Source organism: Rhodotorula paludigena (genome assembly GCF_050403205.1).
Source record: "Rhodotorula paludigena JCM10292 DNA, Rt_paludigena_JCM10292v1_ctg57, whole genome shotgun sequence".
In the NCBI taxonomy this organism is placed as follows: Eukaryota; Fungi; Basidiomycota; class Microbotryomycetes; order Sporidiobolales; family Sporidiobolaceae; genus Rhodotorula; species Rhodotorula paludigena.
This window is the reverse complement of record NW_027481401.1, coordinates 1-17,797: the sequence shown is the minus strand read 5'-3', so window position 1 is coordinate 17,797 and position 17,797 is coordinate 1. Positions and strand designations below refer to the sequence as shown.

Below are 17,797 nucleotides of genomic sequence, written 5' to 3'. Positions count from 1 at the left end.
CAATCGACACTCCGAGTCGCAAGAAGAAAAGGAGGAAGGCGAGCAACAGTAGCAGTAGACCCGAATGACTTTGCACCCGAAACAACAACAGTCCTAGTACCCATCGAAGTGATACAGCGGCCCAGCGAGGCAGGAGAGAGCTCGCTCCTATGCTCAGTGTCCTTCATCCGAACAGCGAAGAGTAGCCGGTCCACCCTTGCTGCTGCGACTCCTGATTCTTCCAGGGACGAGTAACTGTGTAGCGCAAAAACGTCAGCATCCCGTCCGGTGGTCGCATCTGGACGGAAACGCAAAGGTGGAGAACAACTCACCCTCCTCCGAAACCTTCCGGCCGATGCGCTTCAACAGCCCGCGCTCTTTGTATGCCGTCAGGCGTCGGTCCTCCACGTCGGAGCTGTTCGGACTGGTCGGGCATTCGTTGGACGAGTCGTTAGAGCCGTACCCCGAGTCGTGTCCGCCTGCGCGGATCGTACGAGGTGCGGGCCGGCGTGAGCGAGCCATGTCGCGCTCAGACGGCGGTGCTGTGGCGTTCGGAGCCAGAGGCGGTGTCGACGAAGCGACCTCCGGAGAGTACGGGCCCGCATTGTGCGCGAAGGGAGGCGACGGGATCTCCGGCAACGAGTGCTGCGAGCCCTGCCCGCCAAACACGACGTCGTACGCGGGCGGAGCGTCTCGCAGCAGCTCGTCTTCAGCGACCTGTACAGGTTCTTGACTGTATCGTAAGATCGGGAGCATGCTGCGCTCGGGAAGGAGAGGGTCGACGAGGCGGAGCCAGGCGCGATAGTGTGTCCGTGGCGGAGTCTACTAAGCGACGCAACTGAGTCATTGTCGCTCCTGTGAATCGTCTTCTGCCCGCAACGTACGGTGGTGGCAGGAGCTTGAGGGACTGAAGACGCCGTTGAAGATCGTCTCCGCGAGCCGTCCGTTCCAAAAGCACGCGGATCTGGGGAGGCCTCACTTCTTTCCGTCATCGCGGCCTGTAGGTCAATCGGTGCAGCCAGTGCGTCGCTAGGCAGTGCAGATGCGTCTGCTCCAGTGAGATGAAAGAGAGAGCAAGAGGCGAGGGAAGCGCCGTTCTTGGTGGGCGGCGACGTTCGCGGCAGACACCTCGGCAAGCCAAATTACATGCACAAGTCTCAAAGTGGGCGCGTCTGCTGAGCAAGCGCGATCGGCTCACGCTGACTACCGAACGTCACCGGGTCCGCTTGCGAGCCAGGGGCCAACCAGGGGCGCTCCAGACGCCCCTTCTGCGAGGCTTCGAGGCGCACTCGGTCAGGTCTTGACGATCACGCACTCGCCTCTGCTGCCGCGCTTGTCGATAAGGTCACAGGCATCGACGCTGCCTCAAGGTCACCGTCCCACGTTCCTTGACAAGCGCTTGACGCAAGCTTGACGGCGAGCGGGCGGAGCATCGGTAGCTCGCGCTTCGCAGCCAGGGCAGAAATGGGCGAATCGCACGATGGCGGCCGACTTTGGCAGAGCGTGAATGGGCACAGCGGCGCGAAGTGATGAAGCCGGAGTTTCCAGTCGAGAGCGAAATGTCGGCAGACGAGGAGGAGAAGGAGGCGAAACCACCTCGCAGTGCAGCACAGCGCCGGGTGTAGAGATCGTGCAGGCGTGGACGTGCGCTGGAATGCCCGCCTCACTCGACTTGCGCGGGAAGAGACCCGTACGAACCGCTCGAGCGGACGAAGTCGTTCGCAGGCCTCGTCGTACTCCGCTGCGCCGGTCGAATGCTTGTCCATTCCGGCTGAGGAAGCGCTAAGAGTGTGACTGAGCTCTCACAACGGCGGAAAAAGCTCGAGGGACGGTCTGGACGAGGTCAAAAAGGTGCTGCCTTCGGCTCTCGACCTCCTCGGCACCACAAGTCGGCTGGCGCAGGATTCCTGAGCATGGTCAGTGCCGAGCTACGGACCCGCGCGATCACCGCTCAGTCTAGTCGCACACCCGCAGACCTCGACGACGGCCCCACCCGAGGTTGAGGCAACGCTCAACCGCCTCGCGAGCTACAAGAGTGCGTACAGTCGCACGCAGAGCCCGCAGAACAGGCTGACAATGGTCTTCCGCAGACGTGCAGGGCGTCCTCATCCTCGCCCGCCCGAACGGCATCATCCTCCGCTCGACTGGGTCTCTCTTCGCCCTCCCGCCTGCAACCGCAGCCGCAGCAGCACATGCCGGCGATGACGAAGGGGTAGAAGGCACGAGCAACGGTGCCGAGCCAGTGGCTGCGCCAACAACGAGTGAGACGGCGCGGGCGTACGCGAAGGCAGCCGTGCGGATGGTTGAAGCGGTCGGATCAGAGGTGCGCGACGTTGACGAGGACAAGGCAGTGCGTCGTCTCTCTCTCGTGGTTAGCAGTGCTGCCGCCTCGTTGACCCTGGGGACGGTAGGACGACCTGCGCTTCCTGCGAATCCGCACAAAGCGGCATGAACTTATCATCACGCCCGGTATGTCTGGTTCTCTAACTGCCTGCACCTACGTACATTGCATCTGACCGCGCGAGTATCCACAGACGAGCAGTACATTCTGGTGCACTGCGCTTCTCATGTCTCGCGCGGCGATGTGTTGCTCACCTCGCATTACACAGGTTGTCGTGCAAGACCCGACTCACTAGCGAGCGCGCTCAGCACCCGATACCCTCTCCTGAGATACCAAGCAATGCAACGTGATACACCTCCGGCCAAACTGCGAGAGTGTACGTCGACCTGTCTCTACAGGTGCGGCTTCTTCGGAGTGCCCGTACTTCCTGGGCTCCCGTTCGTGCCTGCAGAAGTCGCAGCTCGCCCTCGTGCCAAGTTGACCTCGAGCGGGGTCGCAAGCGCCATCTGCGAGCGTATGATGCGGTGAGTTTCGGGCTGGGCGACCTGGAATGCTCGCAACAGGGTGAACTGTTCCGCAAGCGCGAACGAGCGGGACGCACCTGAGTGCTCACGCCGACCAGTCTGGCACCTTCGCGCCTCCATCGCTCGACACCATCTGCGCCCTGGTCTCGCTCGCGCTCTTCCGCCTTCCGCGCGCCCAAATCTGCCGGCCCGGCCCACACCTCCACCGTGAGGTCATGCCGACCCTCGTGGATGGATTTGGTCGTCGAATACAAGCCAAAGGTGCGCGTCGCGAACGTGGACTCGAGCGGGAACTTGGACTTGTAGTCGAGCGAGAGTGACATGGTTGGGTACCAGCTGCACGGTATACTCTCTCGTCAGCACCTGTGCAGCCGGTACGAGACATGTGAACGCACGCAGGACCACCCTTCATCTCTTCCGGCAGCATTTCGGGCCCGTTCTTCGCCACGTCGGCAAAGAAGGGCACGAGGGCTATGCGCGATGACACGGTCAGCAGAGTTCCTTGTGAGCCGTGAGCAGACTGAACACGCACTCGACAGCTCGGCGACGTTCTCGCCGCCCGTCAGCTCGAGCCAAGCGCCCCAGGCCAAGCACCCGTCGTTCGGCTCGACGCTCCGCACGACCTTCCACTTCATCCCCTTGTGGAACCTCAATTTTGCCGGGATCTCGGACCCGCCGTCGCGCATGTCGATGTCGCCCGGGTGCTCGAGGAGCGGGCACGGCCGCTCGAGGTAGTTGATCACGCCCTGGCCGTGCGGCGTCGGCGCGCCGGGCGGAGGATGCGGCGGGAGCGCCGTGACTAGGTAGTGCGCGCGGATACGGAGCGTGCGCACATTCTTGCCCGAGATAAACTCGGTCGAGGACGGGTCGGGCGAGACCTGCCACAGCTCGACGTCGAGGCGGGTCCACCGCTTCGTCGCGCTCACAAGCCGGATCTCGACCTGTGCTTTGCCCGCGACGGTGGCCGTCAAGTACTGCGTTGAGACATGTGCCGGGTCGTGGTGGGACGAGCCAGTGTGCTGCTGATGCCGCAGGACCGCATCGTTCAGCACACAAAGGAGATAGCCGCCATGCGCAACGCTGCCGACGGCCCAGGTCGACGAGATGTCGACGCTGTAGACAGGTGTCGGGACGTGCCCGGGTGCAGGGCGGGGGTCGCGCACAAAGTGCGCCTTGGTAACGGAAGCCTGCGATTGCGATAAAGGCGCGGCAGCGTGAGTGAGAAGCAGAGGAAGCGCGAGCACAAAACCAAAGCACCTCAGTCAGATTTGGCATGGTGCAGTCAAGCAACGAGCAGAGCAGAGGCAACGAGCAAGCACGCGAGGGGAAAGCGAGGAGACGACGACGTCCGGTTCGGCTTCCTCGAAAAGCGGAGACGATAACACCGCTCCTTCTCCGCGGCCTCGCCAAGCATGAGTAACGATCGGATCATGCGTTACGTACAGACGACAGAGGGGGATGGAACAACACGTATGAAAGGCAAGTATGCTTGGTGCGTCGTTATCGAGTTCGTCACGCGTCCATGGTCTTCCTCCTCGCGATCCTCTTCCCGCCCTCCTCGTCACTCTCGACGCCCTTCTCCTCGCCATGGCTGCCCCTCCTGCTCCCAGCGCGACTCGCGCTGCGACTGTTGTTGACCGAGATGCCCGTGACGATGTCGTCGCGCCGCCGGCGGAGCAGCTCCTTCGCGTCGATAAAGACGGCGCCTTGCGGCGGCGGCAGCGAGCTCGAAGACGACGACCGCCCCGTCTTGACTGAGCCTGCGGGCGGCACGGGCGAGAGCGAGCGCTCGCTCTCGTCGATGCCGGCCGCGCCGCCAGATATGCTGCGCTGCGCTGCCGGGTGCGGTTTTTGCGGTGAGCGCGGGCCAGACGGCGTAGCCGAACGCGCGCGCGGCGCTCCCGTCGGCGTGGGGGCGAGCGGGCTCGTGCTCGACATTGCGCTGCCTGTAGGCGGGTTGTGCTTGACGAGCGGCGAGGCGTGCAGGTCCTCTCGCAACGCGCGCTCGACGGGCGTGACGATCCGGTCCGAAGCACCGTGTTCGCCGTGCGAGGCGGCACGGCCAGAAGCGTTGCCGAGGACAGTCTCGACCGAGGGCATCGTCTTGGTCGGGAGCGACGGGGTGGGCGAGCCCGTGCGACTCGTATTGGAGGACCCACGACGGCGCTTCGGCGTGAAAGTCAGAACTTCTTCATCGTCGCGCTCGTCGGCCTCGGCAGCCTCGCCTGACGCCGAGCCGCTACTCAGACTGAGAGCGGACGAGGCCGCGTCCGAAGCGTTGTTGGCGAGGTGCGGCAGTCGGTTCTGCTCGATCGTCGGCGTCGGCGGGACGACATTGATGGGCTTGTCGATCTGGCTGGAAGCGGGTACAGGCGATGCAATGCGCCTCGACTGCTGCGCCGAGATGGGCGTAGCCTTGCCCGCGGTCGCCTTCTTCGCGTCGTCCTTCTCCTTCGCCGTCTCGAACGCCTCGGCGATCCAGTCGGCGTGCATCGCGATGACCTTTTCCGCAGCAGGCAGCAAGCTCACCATCTGGAGGTACCCGTGACTCCATCCGGCGATGATGCTCGTGCGAACCCAGTCGTCCTCGTCCTCGTCGAGCAGCGGGTCGTGCGCCGAAGCCGACGAAGAAGACATGCGCAGCGTGTCGCCGACGCGGTGCTCTCGCGCAAGCAGCTCGAGCTTGCGCGACTCCTTGGCTTCGCGCAGCTTGCCGGCGAAGATGACCGTCTGTGCGAGGCAAGTGATAAGCGTTTAAGCGGCTTGGTCGAGGACTAGGGCTCACGTCGTCAACAAAGGGATCGCGCTCTCCGCACGACATGTAGACGGGCGGGAAGCGGGCGAGCAACTGCGGCGGCGTAAAGATGGGCGAGATGTGGTAGTCGGAATGCAAGTCGGGAGCATTGCGTGGGCCGATGTAGAGGAGCGCCATCGCGCGGCACTGTCGGCATCGAGGACCGTCTTGTAATCAGCTCCAGACCTACGCAGAGGCCTGAACAGAACGAGCGCTCGACGCACCATGGGCGGCGAGATGATTCGGTCTTCAGGGAGAGAACTATGTCAGCTTCGGCCTTGTCCTTCGACAGCGGAAGACGTCGAGCGCACCGTTGAAGAATGCCGTCCTGCTCGTCATAGCGAGCCTCGTCTCGCCGAGCACGCCCTTGCCCTTGCCCAGCCACTTTCCCTCGAGGAGCTCCTCCCTCTCGCCCTGGTCGCGCTTGACCTCCTCGCCGAGCACGGCCTGGCCCTCGGCGGCAGCCGCGCCGTCCCACCACACGACGCGCTCCGAGAGCGACTTTTCGCGCTCGTCCGTCACGGCCACCTCTTCCTCATCCTCCTCGTCCTCCTTCCCCTCCTCTCGCGCGCGCAATGCCGGCGCGCCGGCCTCGCTCTGGCTCCGGCTCAAGAACGACGCGCCGTCGCGGATCGCGGCAAAGCTCGCGCTCCCGGGCAGGCCGCGCACGAGCCCGCGCCCCCAGCTCGTCGTCCGGCGGCGGCGGAGGACTTTCGGCCGGCCGCGCTCGCTGCCGGCGCTGCGGCGCTCGAGCGGGTCCTCGACGACGGCGAGCGGAGAGCGGTGCTCGAGGTGGTCCTTCTGGCGCAGGAGCGTCGCGACGTCGGGGCTCGACTCGGAGCGCAAGACGCGCAGGTCGGACGAGGGCATCCACGAGGTGAAGTGGAAGGACAGGGCCGGGTAGGCGAAGACAAGCGCGACGGGCAGAGGAAGCGCTGTCGACGTCGGCGGCGTCGCAGTCGAGCCGTTCGGGAGGGAAATGACAGAAGTCGGCGAGGGCGAGGCTGTCTGCGAGGGCGTCTCGAGGATTTTGATGACCATCGCCGTCGCAATATTGGCGCCGCTGTAGGTGAGAGCGTGTGAGCTCATCGCCAGTTGACATCACAGCGGTCCGCAAGCACTGGGCGCGCGACCTCTAAACGACGCAGAGAAAGTGCTCACGCGGAATCGCCCGTCATGACGACCTTGAGGTCCTTCTCGCCGCGCATGTTCATGCCGATGCACTTGCCCTTGGACGTGTGCAGGAGCGAATATGCATCGTACATCTCGTCGATCGCGAACGGGAAGGGGTACTCGGGCGCCTGCGAGACGGCAGCAGCGTGAGTCGACAACGCGATCTCGCACAGCATCGTGCGCACTCGCAGTACTTCGAAGCACAACGAGATGGTCGTACACTCACCTTGCCATAGTCGAAGCTGATGATGACCTTGCCCGGCCCAAGTTGCCGCGCCCAGCGAAGCAGGCGCTCAGCGTGGTGCTCGGGCGTCATGCAGATGAAGCCGCCGCCGGGGAGGTCCATGACGAGCTCGTGGGCCGAGGCGAGCTCGACGGCGCTGCCGGCATAGTAGAGGTGGAGCGTGATGGGCTTGCTGCGGACGTGCACGAAAGAGAGAGCGTCAAGCTCGACTTCAGTCGCCAGACACTGATTCACCACTGACGACGCGGTGTCTTCTGCCGTAAGACGCAGCTGACGCACCTGTACCGACTCCCCTCGGGTCTCGGGAGGAAGACCTTTTTCTGGATCTCGACCGGCGGGCGATGTCGCCTCGTCGCAAAGTGGATGTACGGGTTGGTTGTCTTTTCCCACGTGACGCGGAGCATCTCGACGGTGCAGAAGGCGCGGAACTTGCGGAGCTGTGCGCGCGCAAACGGCGGAGATCGTCAGCGCGGCGACCACAGCCAGAATGCGGGCGACCGGCAGCGAGACAGCCGGCAAAGCGCGAGCGCACCTTCTCGTCGGCTTCGTTGGCAAAGAGGAGGTAGTAGCCGGAGAAGGCGAGGGACGCGAGGTCGCGCAGCCACTTCCAGCGGATCGACATGGCGGTCGCAAAGCCGGCGTCGAGTGCCGTGGTGACCCATGTTGCGCTGCGAGAGCGGGCCACGTCAGCTTGAGTCCACTCTCACCCAGATCCAGCACCACGGGCCGTCGCGTTGAGCGCTGACCCGAGTGCGCGCTGCAAGGTGAGCCAAAGAACCGACGGACCGGTAGTAGTCCCTCGAGTAGAGTCGGGCGAGGGGCTCGGGCGCCTGGAGGCCGAGGAGGACGTCGCCATGGCGGACGGCGTAGAGGAGGGTGAGGGTCGAGAGGACGACCTGCCAGGGCGAGAAGCGGCGGCGGATGGCAGCGTGCACTCGGCGGAGCAAGGGGAGGTTGGGCGGGTGGGCGGGGCCGCAGACGATGCGCGAGATCCAGAAGAGGAGCACGAGCCACACCTGCGTTGCGTGGATCCACCGGCACGCCGCGGGAGGGAGCGAGGGGTCAGTGCAGCAGCGAGATGGGATCGGAGACGAGAGAGGGCGAGGGAGAGGGGCGCACCTGGGACCGCCGCCACGAGGGCGAGGGCCGCCCTGCGAGCTGGTCGAGCATCTCTCTGCGGGCCTCAAACTCGCCCGCTCTGCACGGCTCGGGGCGCGGGAGCGAGGGCGAGGGCGAGGCGGCACACGGGAGCAGCTGCGTCCGCCGGCAAGCACGCGCATCTCGCTCGCCTCCCCCCTGTCCGCCTCTCGCTCTCTTCTAGTGGCACGTCCACCGCAAGCACGGCCATAGAAACATGTGTGTGTATGTGTGTGGGTATCACCGAGCCTGTACATCCTCTCCCCGCACCGCACCCGCCCCGCCCGCATCCACGCCGAGGGGGACCAGCCCTCTCTCTCACCGTGCGCCCGCCGCAAGCTCCCGCTCGAGTTCCGCCCCGGGCACCTCCTCGACGGGGCCCTCGCCGACGCGCGCCCCGTACCGCTCCTCGTAGCCCGGCTGCCCCGCAAAGCCCGCCGCCGCCCCCGCCATCTCGTCGCGCGAGGGGAGCGGCGGAGGCATCGTCTCTTGCCGGCGCGGCTGCGGCGCAGAGGCGCGCATCTGCGGGCGAACCTGCGAGCGAGAGGGCGCGTTTGGCCGCGGTCAGCCTCGAGTGCCCCGTGGCGTGGAAGAAGAGAGAGCAGTGCGCGGGCGCAGACGCACCATGCGGCGGAAGTCCTCGACCTCCTCGACGATGAGCCTCCGCATCCCCTCGATGCTCTCCTCTCGCTCGAACCCAAAGTCGAACCTGGCGGGGCACACGGGCTCGTCGGCGGGCTCGTGCCACACCGAGAGGTACGGGTGCACGAGCGCGTCCTCGCACGCGATCCGCTCGTGCGGGTCGAACGCGAGCAGCTTGGCGAGCAGGTCGAGCGCGAGCGGGTTCGCCTGCGGGAACAGCTGCACGAACGGGACCCCGGCCTTGAACGGCAGAGAGCGGATGTAGTCTTGCGCCTGTGTGCACGCGTGCGCACGCGCAAGATCAGTCAGCGGTCAGTCTGGCTGTCGACAAGGCCGCACGCACCCTCGGACTCCCGACGCGTCGCAGCGTGTTGTCGCTAGGCGTGCCGAGGAAGTGCAGGACAATGTTGAGCTGGTCGATGTAGTCCTTGCCCTTGAAGATGGGGCGCCCGCCGAGGAGCTCGGCGAGGACACAGCCGACAGACCAGATGTCGACTGTGAGAAGAGAGCGCATGCGTCAGCGCCTCCAAAGGCACGGAGCGATGATGCCCGGTCTGGGAGGCAGCGCGCGCGAAGGAAGAAGCATGCGACGCACTCGCAGTCGTGTAGTTGGCAAAGCTGAGCATGATCTCGGGCGCGCGGTACCACCTCGTCGCGACATACTCGGTCATGAACCCCTGCTGGTTCGACTGCTGCCCGTCCTGCGCCGCCTGGTCGAACCCGCGCGCGAGGCCAAAGTCGCAGATCTTGAGTTCGCAGTCGGCGTTCACCTGCGGATTGTGGACATGACGCAGAGTCAGAGTAGTAGGGACAGAGACAGGTCTGGATAGACGAACGCACGAGAAGGTTGCCGGGCTTGAGATCGCGGTGGAGAACGTGGGCAGAGTGGATGTACTGAACGAGAGATTGACGAGTCAGCTTGACTACGAGCCGCCTGTCAAGCGGGAGGGTCGCAGATGGCCGACCCATGTCGCAAAGACGGGCAGAAGCGCCGACACACCTTCAACCCGCACAGCGTCTGGTAGATGAACGACTGGAAGTGCGCGTCTGACAGCGGTTGCCCCGAGCGGATCTACGCGTGACGGGCATGTCAGCGTCCGATATCGAGCTATGGTCACCTCGTGCTTCGCGGCGTATGCACATGCGGCATGAGGGGTGATAACAAGCGGCTCGTGGGACGCACGATCGCGTGCAGGTCGGCTTCCATGCACTCCTCGTACAGGTACACCGAGTCAAAGTTGATCGGGTCGACGAGGTCGAGGTCGTACAGGCAGGTGATCTGTAGTTTGAGCGGAGCGGGTGAGCGAGCTGTCCCTCGCAATTGCGCGCAGACCAGGAGCAGCAGGCGGGGCAGCCATGCCTCCTGATCTCATCAGGGCAGCGTGAGCCAGCACGCACGTTTTTGTGGCCGCGGAAGTGGTGCAACAGCCTGCGGGTGTGAACCGTGCTGAGTTAGTCGCTCTCGAGACGTGCACAGAGCGGACGCACTTGAGTTCACGCAGCGCGCGCTTGGTCAAGATCTTCTTCTGGAATACCTTGGTGACCTGGAACCCTCAACAAGGTGCATCAGCCCGCTGCCTCGTTGCAACAGCTTGCAGTCGAGCCGAATGTGGGAGAGAGAGGGAGGCACCTTCTTGATGGCGACGTTGTCTCCGGTGATGCGGTTCCTCGCCGAGCACACGACTCCATATGCGCCTGTGGTAGCAACCTCAGCGAGTCAGCCGCGCGTCCGACCGCGCTCAGGCCCCTCTCCGACCGCAAGCCGTCATCGGTGCTTTTGAGAGAGAGGCAGCGGGAAGGAGGGGAAGAGACGGACCCTGGCCGAGTTCCTTGACGAACTCGTAGTTCTCGTCGACGAGGAAGGGCTCGGAGAGGACGGGGAAGGCGTGCCGCGCGACGTGGTGCACGGGGTCAATGGCCGACATGGCGGTGGGGACGGACGAAAGGACGATCACTGGGCGGGGGAGGGGAGGCTGCGTGGAGCGGGTCGGGCTACGAGTACGGTCTCGCTCGACACTGGCCACGGGGAGAGTAGGCAAGGGCGAGAGCGCAGGCGTGAGGGAGCGAAGACGAGCGTCGACTCGGAGCTCGCGCGGACGACGACGACGACGACGACGCGGAAAGTCCGGCGGCAACCACGGGCATCGCTCGTTTTCCTCTCGCGGACTTACAGGCGCCCACTTGGCTCTGCTGAACTGCTTGTACATTCATCTACGGAGAAACGGCGCAGTGCTCTCACTTGGCTATCGCTGATCCACGCGGTGGGAGGCGCCGCACGGCACAGGCAGGCCTCGCGGGACGGACGCACGTCTTGCGCTCGCATCGCTTGACATGACGGATCGCACAAGAGCCCGGTGTGACCTAGCCGCTGTTAGAGCGCACGCTGCGTCCTGTGCCGTCAAGGTCAGAAAGGCTCGAAGTTGTCACTTTCAGTTGAGTGAACGCGCGAGCACTGCGAAAAGCGTGCGGGGCAATCCTTCGCCGCTGTGGACTGGAAGTTTGGGAAGAACCGCATAGTGTGCCCTGAGGAGCCGCGGCGGCGTCGGACATGCGGAGACAAGGAGGCGGAGCAAGGATAGCAAGAGAGAAGGCGGGGCGAGCCTCCCGGAAGTCGCACGCTCCGAACTGCTCGACGACGTGGTACTTGTAGAGCTCTCGGAGCGAGTCAGCGTGAGTCCATGGACGCCAGCAGGACGGCACGAGATTAGCGAGAGATGAGGGAGCAGCATGGGCCGACAAGGGTGAACAGCACACGGCACGACTTTCAGCGCAGTGGTGCCCTGGGTAGCTTCTGCATGGGCGCCCCGTGCACCAGGCACTGACAAGCGTGTACGTCGAAGGGTGGAGGAGCAGGAAGAGGTGGCGCGCAGTCGCACGTCGCGCAGCTGATTCGGTGCAAGTCGCCCTAGTGAGCTGATGCGAGTCTGGTGAATACCACTGGCAGCTGCTCCTGCAAGCGAGAAGGAGCGGGGCGAGGCGGAGCGGCGGCGAGGGTCGAGGCGAAAACGGCGGGCGCTCGCGACGGGCGCTTCCTGCTTTCGCCTCGTACTTGTACCGCCGCCCGCTCCAGGTGAGCTGCTGCCCCGTCCACCGTGCCACCACCGTGCCCCGCCCTGCCGACCGCCCCGCCCACCGCGACCGCCGCCCAGGAGCGTCGAGCACGGGACGAGAAGTCTCTGTGCCGCCCCCTCGCCCCGCCCCTCTCGGGCCACCAGGCGGGCTGCGATCGAGTGCACGGGCTCAGGATGGAGCTGCGAGGGCTGGGCAGGGTTGCACGAACCACTCGGGACGCGAGCGAGGGCGCGACGGGGGGCCGACTCGAGGTGCACGCTCTCTGTGCCGCCAGGACCCACACGCTGACCCCGGCCCTTTGCTCCCCTCCCTGCGCACCTGCGACCGTCGTGTACCGCACTGCACCACCTTTTCACCCGCCCTCCCGCCATCCGCCGTCCTCCCCCGCGCACCGCTCGCGACCCCCCTCTTGCCGCCCGCTCGTAACACACACCCGTCTACAGCCATGTCGTCCGAGGCTACCTTCAAGCGCTACGTCGAGGTCGGCCGTGTCGTCCTCGTCAACGACGGCCCCGACGCTGGCAAGCTCGCGACCATCGTCGAGATCATCGACCACAACCGCGCCCTCATCGACGGGCCCTCGACCGGCGTCGCGCGCCAGCCGTGGACCTACCGCCGCCTCGTCCTCACCCCGTACGTCCTCAAGAAGCTCCCCCGCGCGGCGGGCTCGGCCACGGTCAAGAAGGTCTGGGACGCGAGCGAGGTCGAGGCCAAGTGGGCAAAGTCGGCGTGGGCGCAGAAGCGCGCCGCTGCCGACAAGCGCCGCAACACGTCCGACTTTGAGCGCTTCGAGATCATGCTCCTCAAGAAGCAGCGCAGGCGCCTCGTGCAGGTGCGTTCCTCGTCTCGGGCCTCGAACCCGCGAGTGGGGCTGCTCCTGCGACTCGACCCGCTGACCCTCTGCTTCCTCGCGCACAGGCCGCCGCTGCCAAGGCCAAGAAGTCGGCATAAGCGCACTCTCAGCGTTCGCCGGCAGCCCTCCCCTCTATCGCCTACCTTCGTCTCTCGCGGCCATTTTCTGCTCCTCCCCTTGCCAGCCCGAGAGGTGTCGCCGTTGACGAGGAGCGCGGAGACGCCCGGTCGTGTCGTTGTGTGTTCGTTTGTGCGCGGTGGAGGGGGTTGAGCGAGTGAATGCGTTCTGTCTCGCTGGATGCAAGGCAGAGTGTACCTCCTTTCGGGTCTGGTGCGAGAGCGAGAGCAGGAAAAGTACCGAGTCACGCTAGTCTTGCTTGGCTCGGCTAGCCCGGCGCACGAGTGCTTCGTGGACGCCCCGCACCGCCTCGCCAGGCCGGCAGAGCGGGAGCAGAGGCGCACGCTGCGTTCACCCAACTCTTTCCCTCTGTCTCCCTCTCGCTCGCATCCCCCCTCCCGCACGCTGCGATGGCCGAGCAGAGCGCGCTCGCCTCTGTGCTCGTCTCGACGCTCTCGCCCGATGCCGCCGTGCGCCGCCAGGCCGAGCGCGACCTCGCCGCCGCGCAGGCGCACCCGTCCTTTGGCCCGCTCGTCCTCCAGCTCGCGCAGGATGCCGCGCAGAACAAGGCCGTGCGCCAGAGTGCCGCGCTCAGCTTCAAGAACTGGATCAAGGCCAACTGGGCCGTGAGGCGCCTTTCCTCCCGTCGTCGGACTGCTCGACGTCGAGATGTCACTGCCGACCACCCACGGCTTGGGAGTGGCTCTCGTAACCTAGGATACCTCAGACTGACGACAAAACCACCGCACACAGCTCGAAGACGCCCCGACGCCGCTGTCGACCGCGACAGCCGAGTCGCTCAAGCAGTCGATCGTCTCCATCATGATTTCGCTCTCGGGCGAGCAGGCCCTCCAGGTCCAGGTCGGCGAGGCCATCGCCATCATGGCCCACGCCGACTTCCCCGACCAGTGGGACGGGCTCGTCGACGTGCGCCTCTCCTTCCTCCCCTCTCTTTCACGCTTGCACTCATGGACCTCGGTCGCTCGCAGCAACTCACGTCGCAGCTCACGCCCGACAACTATGTCGTCAACAACGCCGTGCTGCAGACGGCGCACTCGATCTTCCGGAGGTGCGCGCTCGGCCGTCCGTCCGTCGTTCCGGTTCAAGTGCTCACACGCTCATGACCTGCAGATGGCGGTCCGAGTTCCGCACCGACACGCTCTTCCTCGAGATTAAGTTTGTGCTCGACCGCTTCTGCGAACCCTACCTCAACCTCTTCCAGGCATGTCTCCCACTCTGCAGCGTAGCCTCCCGCTGCCGCTGACAGTCTTGCGGCGCACGACAGCAAACCGACTCGATCCTGTCCTCCGGCGCGGCGCTCGCGCCCGAGCAGCTCTCGCTCCTCCTCCGCACGCTCCTCCTCCTCCTCCAGCTGTACCACGACCTGAACGCGCAGGACCTCCCCGAGTTCTTCGAGGACCGCCTCGCGCAGTTCATGCCGCTCCTCCTCAAGTACCTCGACTTTTCTCCCCCCAACGCCTCGGTCGAGGCCGACGACGACGACGAGGACGAGGAGGCGGGCGACCTCGAGGCGGCAAAGGCCGAGATCTGCGAGATTGCGCAGCTCTACAGCCTGCGGTACCTCGATGCGTTTGGCGAGGGCGGGTACCTCGGCCCGTTTGTCGAGAAGACGTGGGGGCTCTTGACCAAGCTGGGACCGGCCGTCAAGTACGACACGGTGCGTCGCGCTTTCCCTCGCTCTCTCTTCACCCTCTGCGGAGACTGAAGGACCGGTGCCATCGTCAACAGCTCGTTGCAAAGGCGACCGCGTTCCTCGGCACCGTCGTCAAGATGCCCTCGCAGCGCGCCCTTTTTGACAACCAGCAGACGCTCGAGGCGTTCTGCGAAAAGATTGTCCTGCCCAACATGACGCTGCGGACATTCGAAGAGGAGCTGTTTGAGGATGACCCGGCGGAGTACGTGAGGAGGGACCTGGACAGTGCGAGTGCGTCTCCTCTCTCTGGGCTGCCTGCCTGTGCGTCTGCTGGAGCGCGTGGGCTTACAAGGAGACTGAATGCCGCAGGTAGCGAGACGAGGCGGCAGGCCGCGAGCGACTTCACCAAGGCGCTCATGGAGCAGTTCGAGGCGCAGATCACCCAGATCGTGACGCAGTACATCGGTGCATACCTGCAGGTGCGTGCGAGACCTCTCGTTGTGCCGTTCGAGCGAGGCTCACGCGACCCCATCCTCCGCCAGCAATATGCCGCATCGCCGCAGACGAACTGGAAGTCGAAGGACACGGCCATTTTCCTCCTCACGTCGATTGCGACGCGCGGCTCGACGCAGCAGCAGGGCGTGACATCGACCAATGCGCTCGTCGACGTGATCAAGTTCTTCTCGGACCACGTCCTCGCCGACCTGCAAGCGGCGCCCGGGTCGATCCACCCCGTCGTGCAGGCCGACGCGATCAAGTTCCTGTTCACGTTCCGCATGCAGCTCACCAAGGAGCAGCTCTTGTCGGTCCTGCCCCTCCTCGTGCCGCACCTTCAAAACCCGTCGTTCGTCATTCATACCTACGCCGCCTTGACGATCGAGCGTATCCTCTTTATCAAACAAAACGGCTCGTTCATGTGCGTGCTCTCCTCCGCCGTCCCTGCGGGTTGAGCGCTGCGGCTGACGCCTCCCGAGCGTGCAGGTTTGACCAGGCCGACATCCGCGACCATGCCGAAGGCATTCTGTTGGCGCTGTTCAAGATCATTGAGAGCGGAACGACGCCGCAGCAGATCGCTGCCAACGAGCACCTGATGAAGTGTGCGTTGACACGACCTGCCAGTCTGCACATTTTGAGCATGCCTTGCTGACTCCATGAGTGTCACCATCGCACAGCCGTCATGCGCGTTATCATCACTGCTCGTCAGGGCCTTGCGCCTGTCTACACGACGGTCCTGCAGCACCTCGTCGCCATTCTCGGCGAGATCAGCAAGAACCCCTCGAACCCCAAGTTCAACCACTTCACGTTCGAGAGTATCTCGGCGCTCGTGCGGTGCGTGAGCAGGTTCCGAATGCTAGAAGTGCACGCTCACACGGATGTCATCGCAGCTTCGTCACCGCTGGCAACCCCTCGTCCCTCTCTCACTTCGAAACCGCCCTCTTCCCGCCCTTCCACGCCATCCTCCAGCAGGACGTCTCCGAGTTCACCCCCTTTGTCTTCCAAATCCTCTCCCAGCTCCTCGAGCTCCACCCACCCGCCGACATGCCCGACTCTTACAAAGTCCTCCTCCCGCCCCTGCTCACGCCGACGCTCTGGGAGAGCCGGGGCAACATCCCCGCGCTCGTGCGACTCCTGCGCGCTTTCCTCAGCCGCGGCGCGGATCAGATCGTCGCAGCTGGGCAGGTGACGCCCATGCTCGGCATCTTCCAGCACCTGATCCAGGCCAAGGCGACCGACCAGCACGGGTTCGACCTCCTCGAAGCGCTCGTCGAGTTCCTCCCGCTGTCGGCCCTCCAGCAGTACATGTCGAGCCCCGTCTTTGTCCTCCTCCTCACGCGCCTCCAGGGCGCAAAGACGGACAAGTTCACGCAGGGCCTCCTCCGCTTCATCTGCTTTGCCGCCGCGATCCAGAAGAGCGACATCACGCCCGATGCGGTCGTCGGCTTCCTCGACGGCGTCCAGCCGCAACCAGGGTGCGTATTCAACGCCTTCTCGAAGCAGCACTCTTCGAGTCTCGCACTGATAAGCGCACATCACTTCGCACAGCCTCTTTGCGCAAGTCGTCCCCGTTCTTCTGCCCGAGGTTCAGAAGGCGCCGACAAAAGACCGCAAGGTCGTCGCCGTCGGCCTTGCCAACTTCCTGACCAAGAGCTCCGCCCTCCTCTCCGAGCCGCACGCCCGCGTCTGGCCGTCGATGCTCGAAGCGCTCCTCAAGCTCTTCCTCCTCCCGATCCCGCTCGCCAAGAACACCTCGGCAGCAGACGACGACGCGAACGGTCTCGAGGTCATCGACCCGGAGGAGCAGGGCTACCAGGCGAGCTTCTCCAAGCTCGGCGCAAGCGAGCGCCCGCGGCCCGATCCCGTCGCGCATGTGCAGGAGCCGCGGCTGTGGCTCGCAAGGGGCCTCGAGGAGGCGAGCAGGCGCGAGCCGGGCAAGGTGCGTAACACCAACCGGTTGGCCTTCTCACGACGATTTCGCTCACGCCTCCGCCGCGCAGATTCCGGCCCTGATGGCGTCCGTCAACCCCGAGTTTGCATCACCGTTTGCGCAGTACCTCCGCGAGCAGGGCATCGACCTGTCCTGAGTCCGCGTCCGCACTGCACCACCACCCATGCCCTTCGTTTTCCTCTCGTCGTTTCTTCAGGCAGCATCTGCAACGTTTCGAAAAGCCGTTTGCGCCCATGTACGCTCTTGGGCATTGCGGAAGACCTTGTTCTTTGCAAGGCTGAAGGACCCAGGAGACCGAAACGAACGAGAGTACAACGGAGAGTGCGAAGAGAGAGAGGCAGAACACGAATGCCGTCTAGCCGACCCAGCGGCGGGCGTTGTAGAAGAGCTGGAACCACGGGCCGACACGCTGCCACGAGTCGGACTCCTTTGCGCGCGGGCCGGTCGGGAACCAGCTATTGGCGTTGCGGATCGTCTGCGAGCAAGGAAAGAGGCGGAAATTAGCGGAGGGATGCAGACCTGCAGGGATGGGAGAAAGGCAACTCGCAGTACGTTCAGGGTGGGGCAGACACGCCAGCACACGAATGCCGTCTAGCCGACCCAGCGGCGGGCGTTGTAGAAGAGCTGGAACCACGGGCCGACACGCTGCCACGAGTCGGACTCCTTTGCGCGCGGGCCGGTCGGGAACCAGCTATTGGCGTTGCGGATCGTCTGCGAGCAAGGAAAGAGGCGGAAATTAGCGGAGGGATGCAGACCTGCAGGGATGGGAGAAAGGCAACTCGCAGTACGTTCAGGGTGGGGCAGACACGCCAGCACACGGC

General features: G+C 64.8%; 8 protein-coding genes across 8 annotated transcripts; 3 read left to right on the top strand and 5 right to left on the bottom strand.

Annotated features, from left to right (window-relative positions):
- Window positions 1-163: 163 nt before the first annotated feature.
- On the bottom strand, window positions 164-735 carry JCM10292_005607 (uncharacterized protein; the record flags this gene model as incomplete). The annotated part of the gene is made up of 2 exons (XM_076651771.1): window positions 164-234; window positions 312-735. The coding sequence occupies 2 exons, from the start codon at window positions 733-735 to the stop codon at window positions 164-166; spliced, it is 495 nt and encodes a 164-aa protein (XP_076502643.1).
- Window positions 736-1,892: 1,157 nt separating this feature from the next.
- On the top strand, window positions 1,893-2,615 carry JCM10292_005606 (roadblock/LC7 domain-containing protein; the record flags this gene model as incomplete). The annotated part of the gene is made up of 6 exons (XM_076651770.1): window positions 1,893-1,895; window positions 1,954-2,014; window positions 2,070-2,329; window positions 2,391-2,448; window positions 2,514-2,530; window positions 2,589-2,615. 6 exons carry the CDS (start codon window positions 1,893-1,895, stop codon window positions 2,613-2,615), a joined length of 426 nt encoding a protein of 141 aa, XP_076502642.1.
- Window positions 2,616-2,712: 97 nt separating this feature from the next.
- On the bottom strand, window positions 2,713-4,119 carry JCM10292_005605 (uncharacterized protein; the record flags this gene model as incomplete). The annotated part of the gene is made up of 5 exons (XM_076651769.1): window positions 2,713-2,826; window positions 2,922-3,180; window positions 3,240-3,315; window positions 3,377-4,031; window positions 4,102-4,119. 5 exons carry the CDS (start codon window positions 4,117-4,119, stop codon window positions 2,713-2,715), a joined length of 1,122 nt encoding a protein of 373 aa, XP_076502641.1.
- Window positions 4,120-4,356: 237 nt separating this feature from the next.
- Window positions 4,357-8,225, bottom strand: JCM10292_005604 (uncharacterized protein; the record flags this gene model as incomplete). Its single annotated transcript, XM_076651768.1, has 10 exons — window positions 4,357-5,574; window positions 5,630-5,785; window positions 5,863-5,885; window positions 5,950-6,701; window positions 6,800-6,939; window positions 7,038-7,227; window positions 7,335-7,492; window positions 7,588-7,723; window positions 7,842-8,071; window positions 8,175-8,225. The coding sequence occupies 10 exons, from the start codon at window positions 8,223-8,225 to the stop codon at window positions 4,357-4,359; spliced, it is 3,054 nt and encodes a 1,017-aa protein (XP_076502640.1).
- Window positions 8,226-8,510: 285 nt separating this feature from the next.
- Window positions 8,511-11,041, bottom strand: JCM10292_005603 (mitogen-activated protein kinase; the record flags this gene model as incomplete). Its single annotated transcript, XM_076651767.1, has 12 exons — window positions 8,511-8,726; window positions 8,817-9,107; window positions 9,178-9,329; window positions 9,430-9,604; window positions 9,675-9,728; window positions 9,835-9,906; window positions 10,018-10,113; window positions 10,233-10,263; window positions 10,323-10,378; window positions 10,465-10,529; window positions 10,651-10,807; window positions 11,006-11,041. The coding sequence occupies 12 exons, from the start codon at window positions 11,039-11,041 to the stop codon at window positions 8,511-8,513; spliced, it is 1,401 nt and encodes a 466-aa protein (XP_076502639.1).
- Window positions 11,042-12,351: 1,310 nt separating this feature from the next.
- JCM10292_005602 (60S ribosomal protein L14) lies at window positions 12,352-12,857 on the top strand (the record flags this gene model as incomplete). Its single annotated transcript, XM_076651766.1, has 2 exons — window positions 12,352-12,738; window positions 12,825-12,857. 2 exons carry the CDS (start codon window positions 12,352-12,354, stop codon window positions 12,855-12,857), a joined length of 420 nt encoding a protein of 139 aa, XP_076502638.1.
- A 429-nt stretch (window positions 12,858-13,286) lies between these two features.
- On the top strand, window positions 13,287-17,112 carry CSE1 (importin-alpha export receptor; the record flags this gene model as incomplete). The annotated part of the gene is made up of 13 exons (XM_076651765.1): window positions 13,287-13,502; window positions 13,630-13,803; window positions 13,866-13,945; window positions 14,008-14,098; window positions 14,162-14,554; window positions 14,626-14,821; window positions 14,900-15,009; window positions 15,073-15,446; window positions 15,512-15,627; window positions 15,703-15,859; window positions 15,916-16,500; window positions 16,574-16,964; window positions 17,026-17,112. The coding sequence occupies 13 exons, from the start codon at window positions 13,287-13,289 to the stop codon at window positions 17,110-17,112; spliced, it is 2,970 nt and encodes a 989-aa protein (XP_076502637.1).
- A 219-nt stretch (window positions 17,113-17,331) lies between these two features.
- On the bottom strand, window positions 17,332-17,687 carry JCM10292_005600 (uncharacterized protein; the record flags this gene model as incomplete). Its single annotated transcript, XM_076651764.1, has 2 exons — window positions 17,332-17,451; window positions 17,577-17,687. Coding segments are annotated over 2 exons (231 nt in total), but the record flags the coding sequence as incomplete, so codon positions are not given.
- Between the last annotated feature and the right edge of the window lie 110 nt (window positions 17,688-17,797).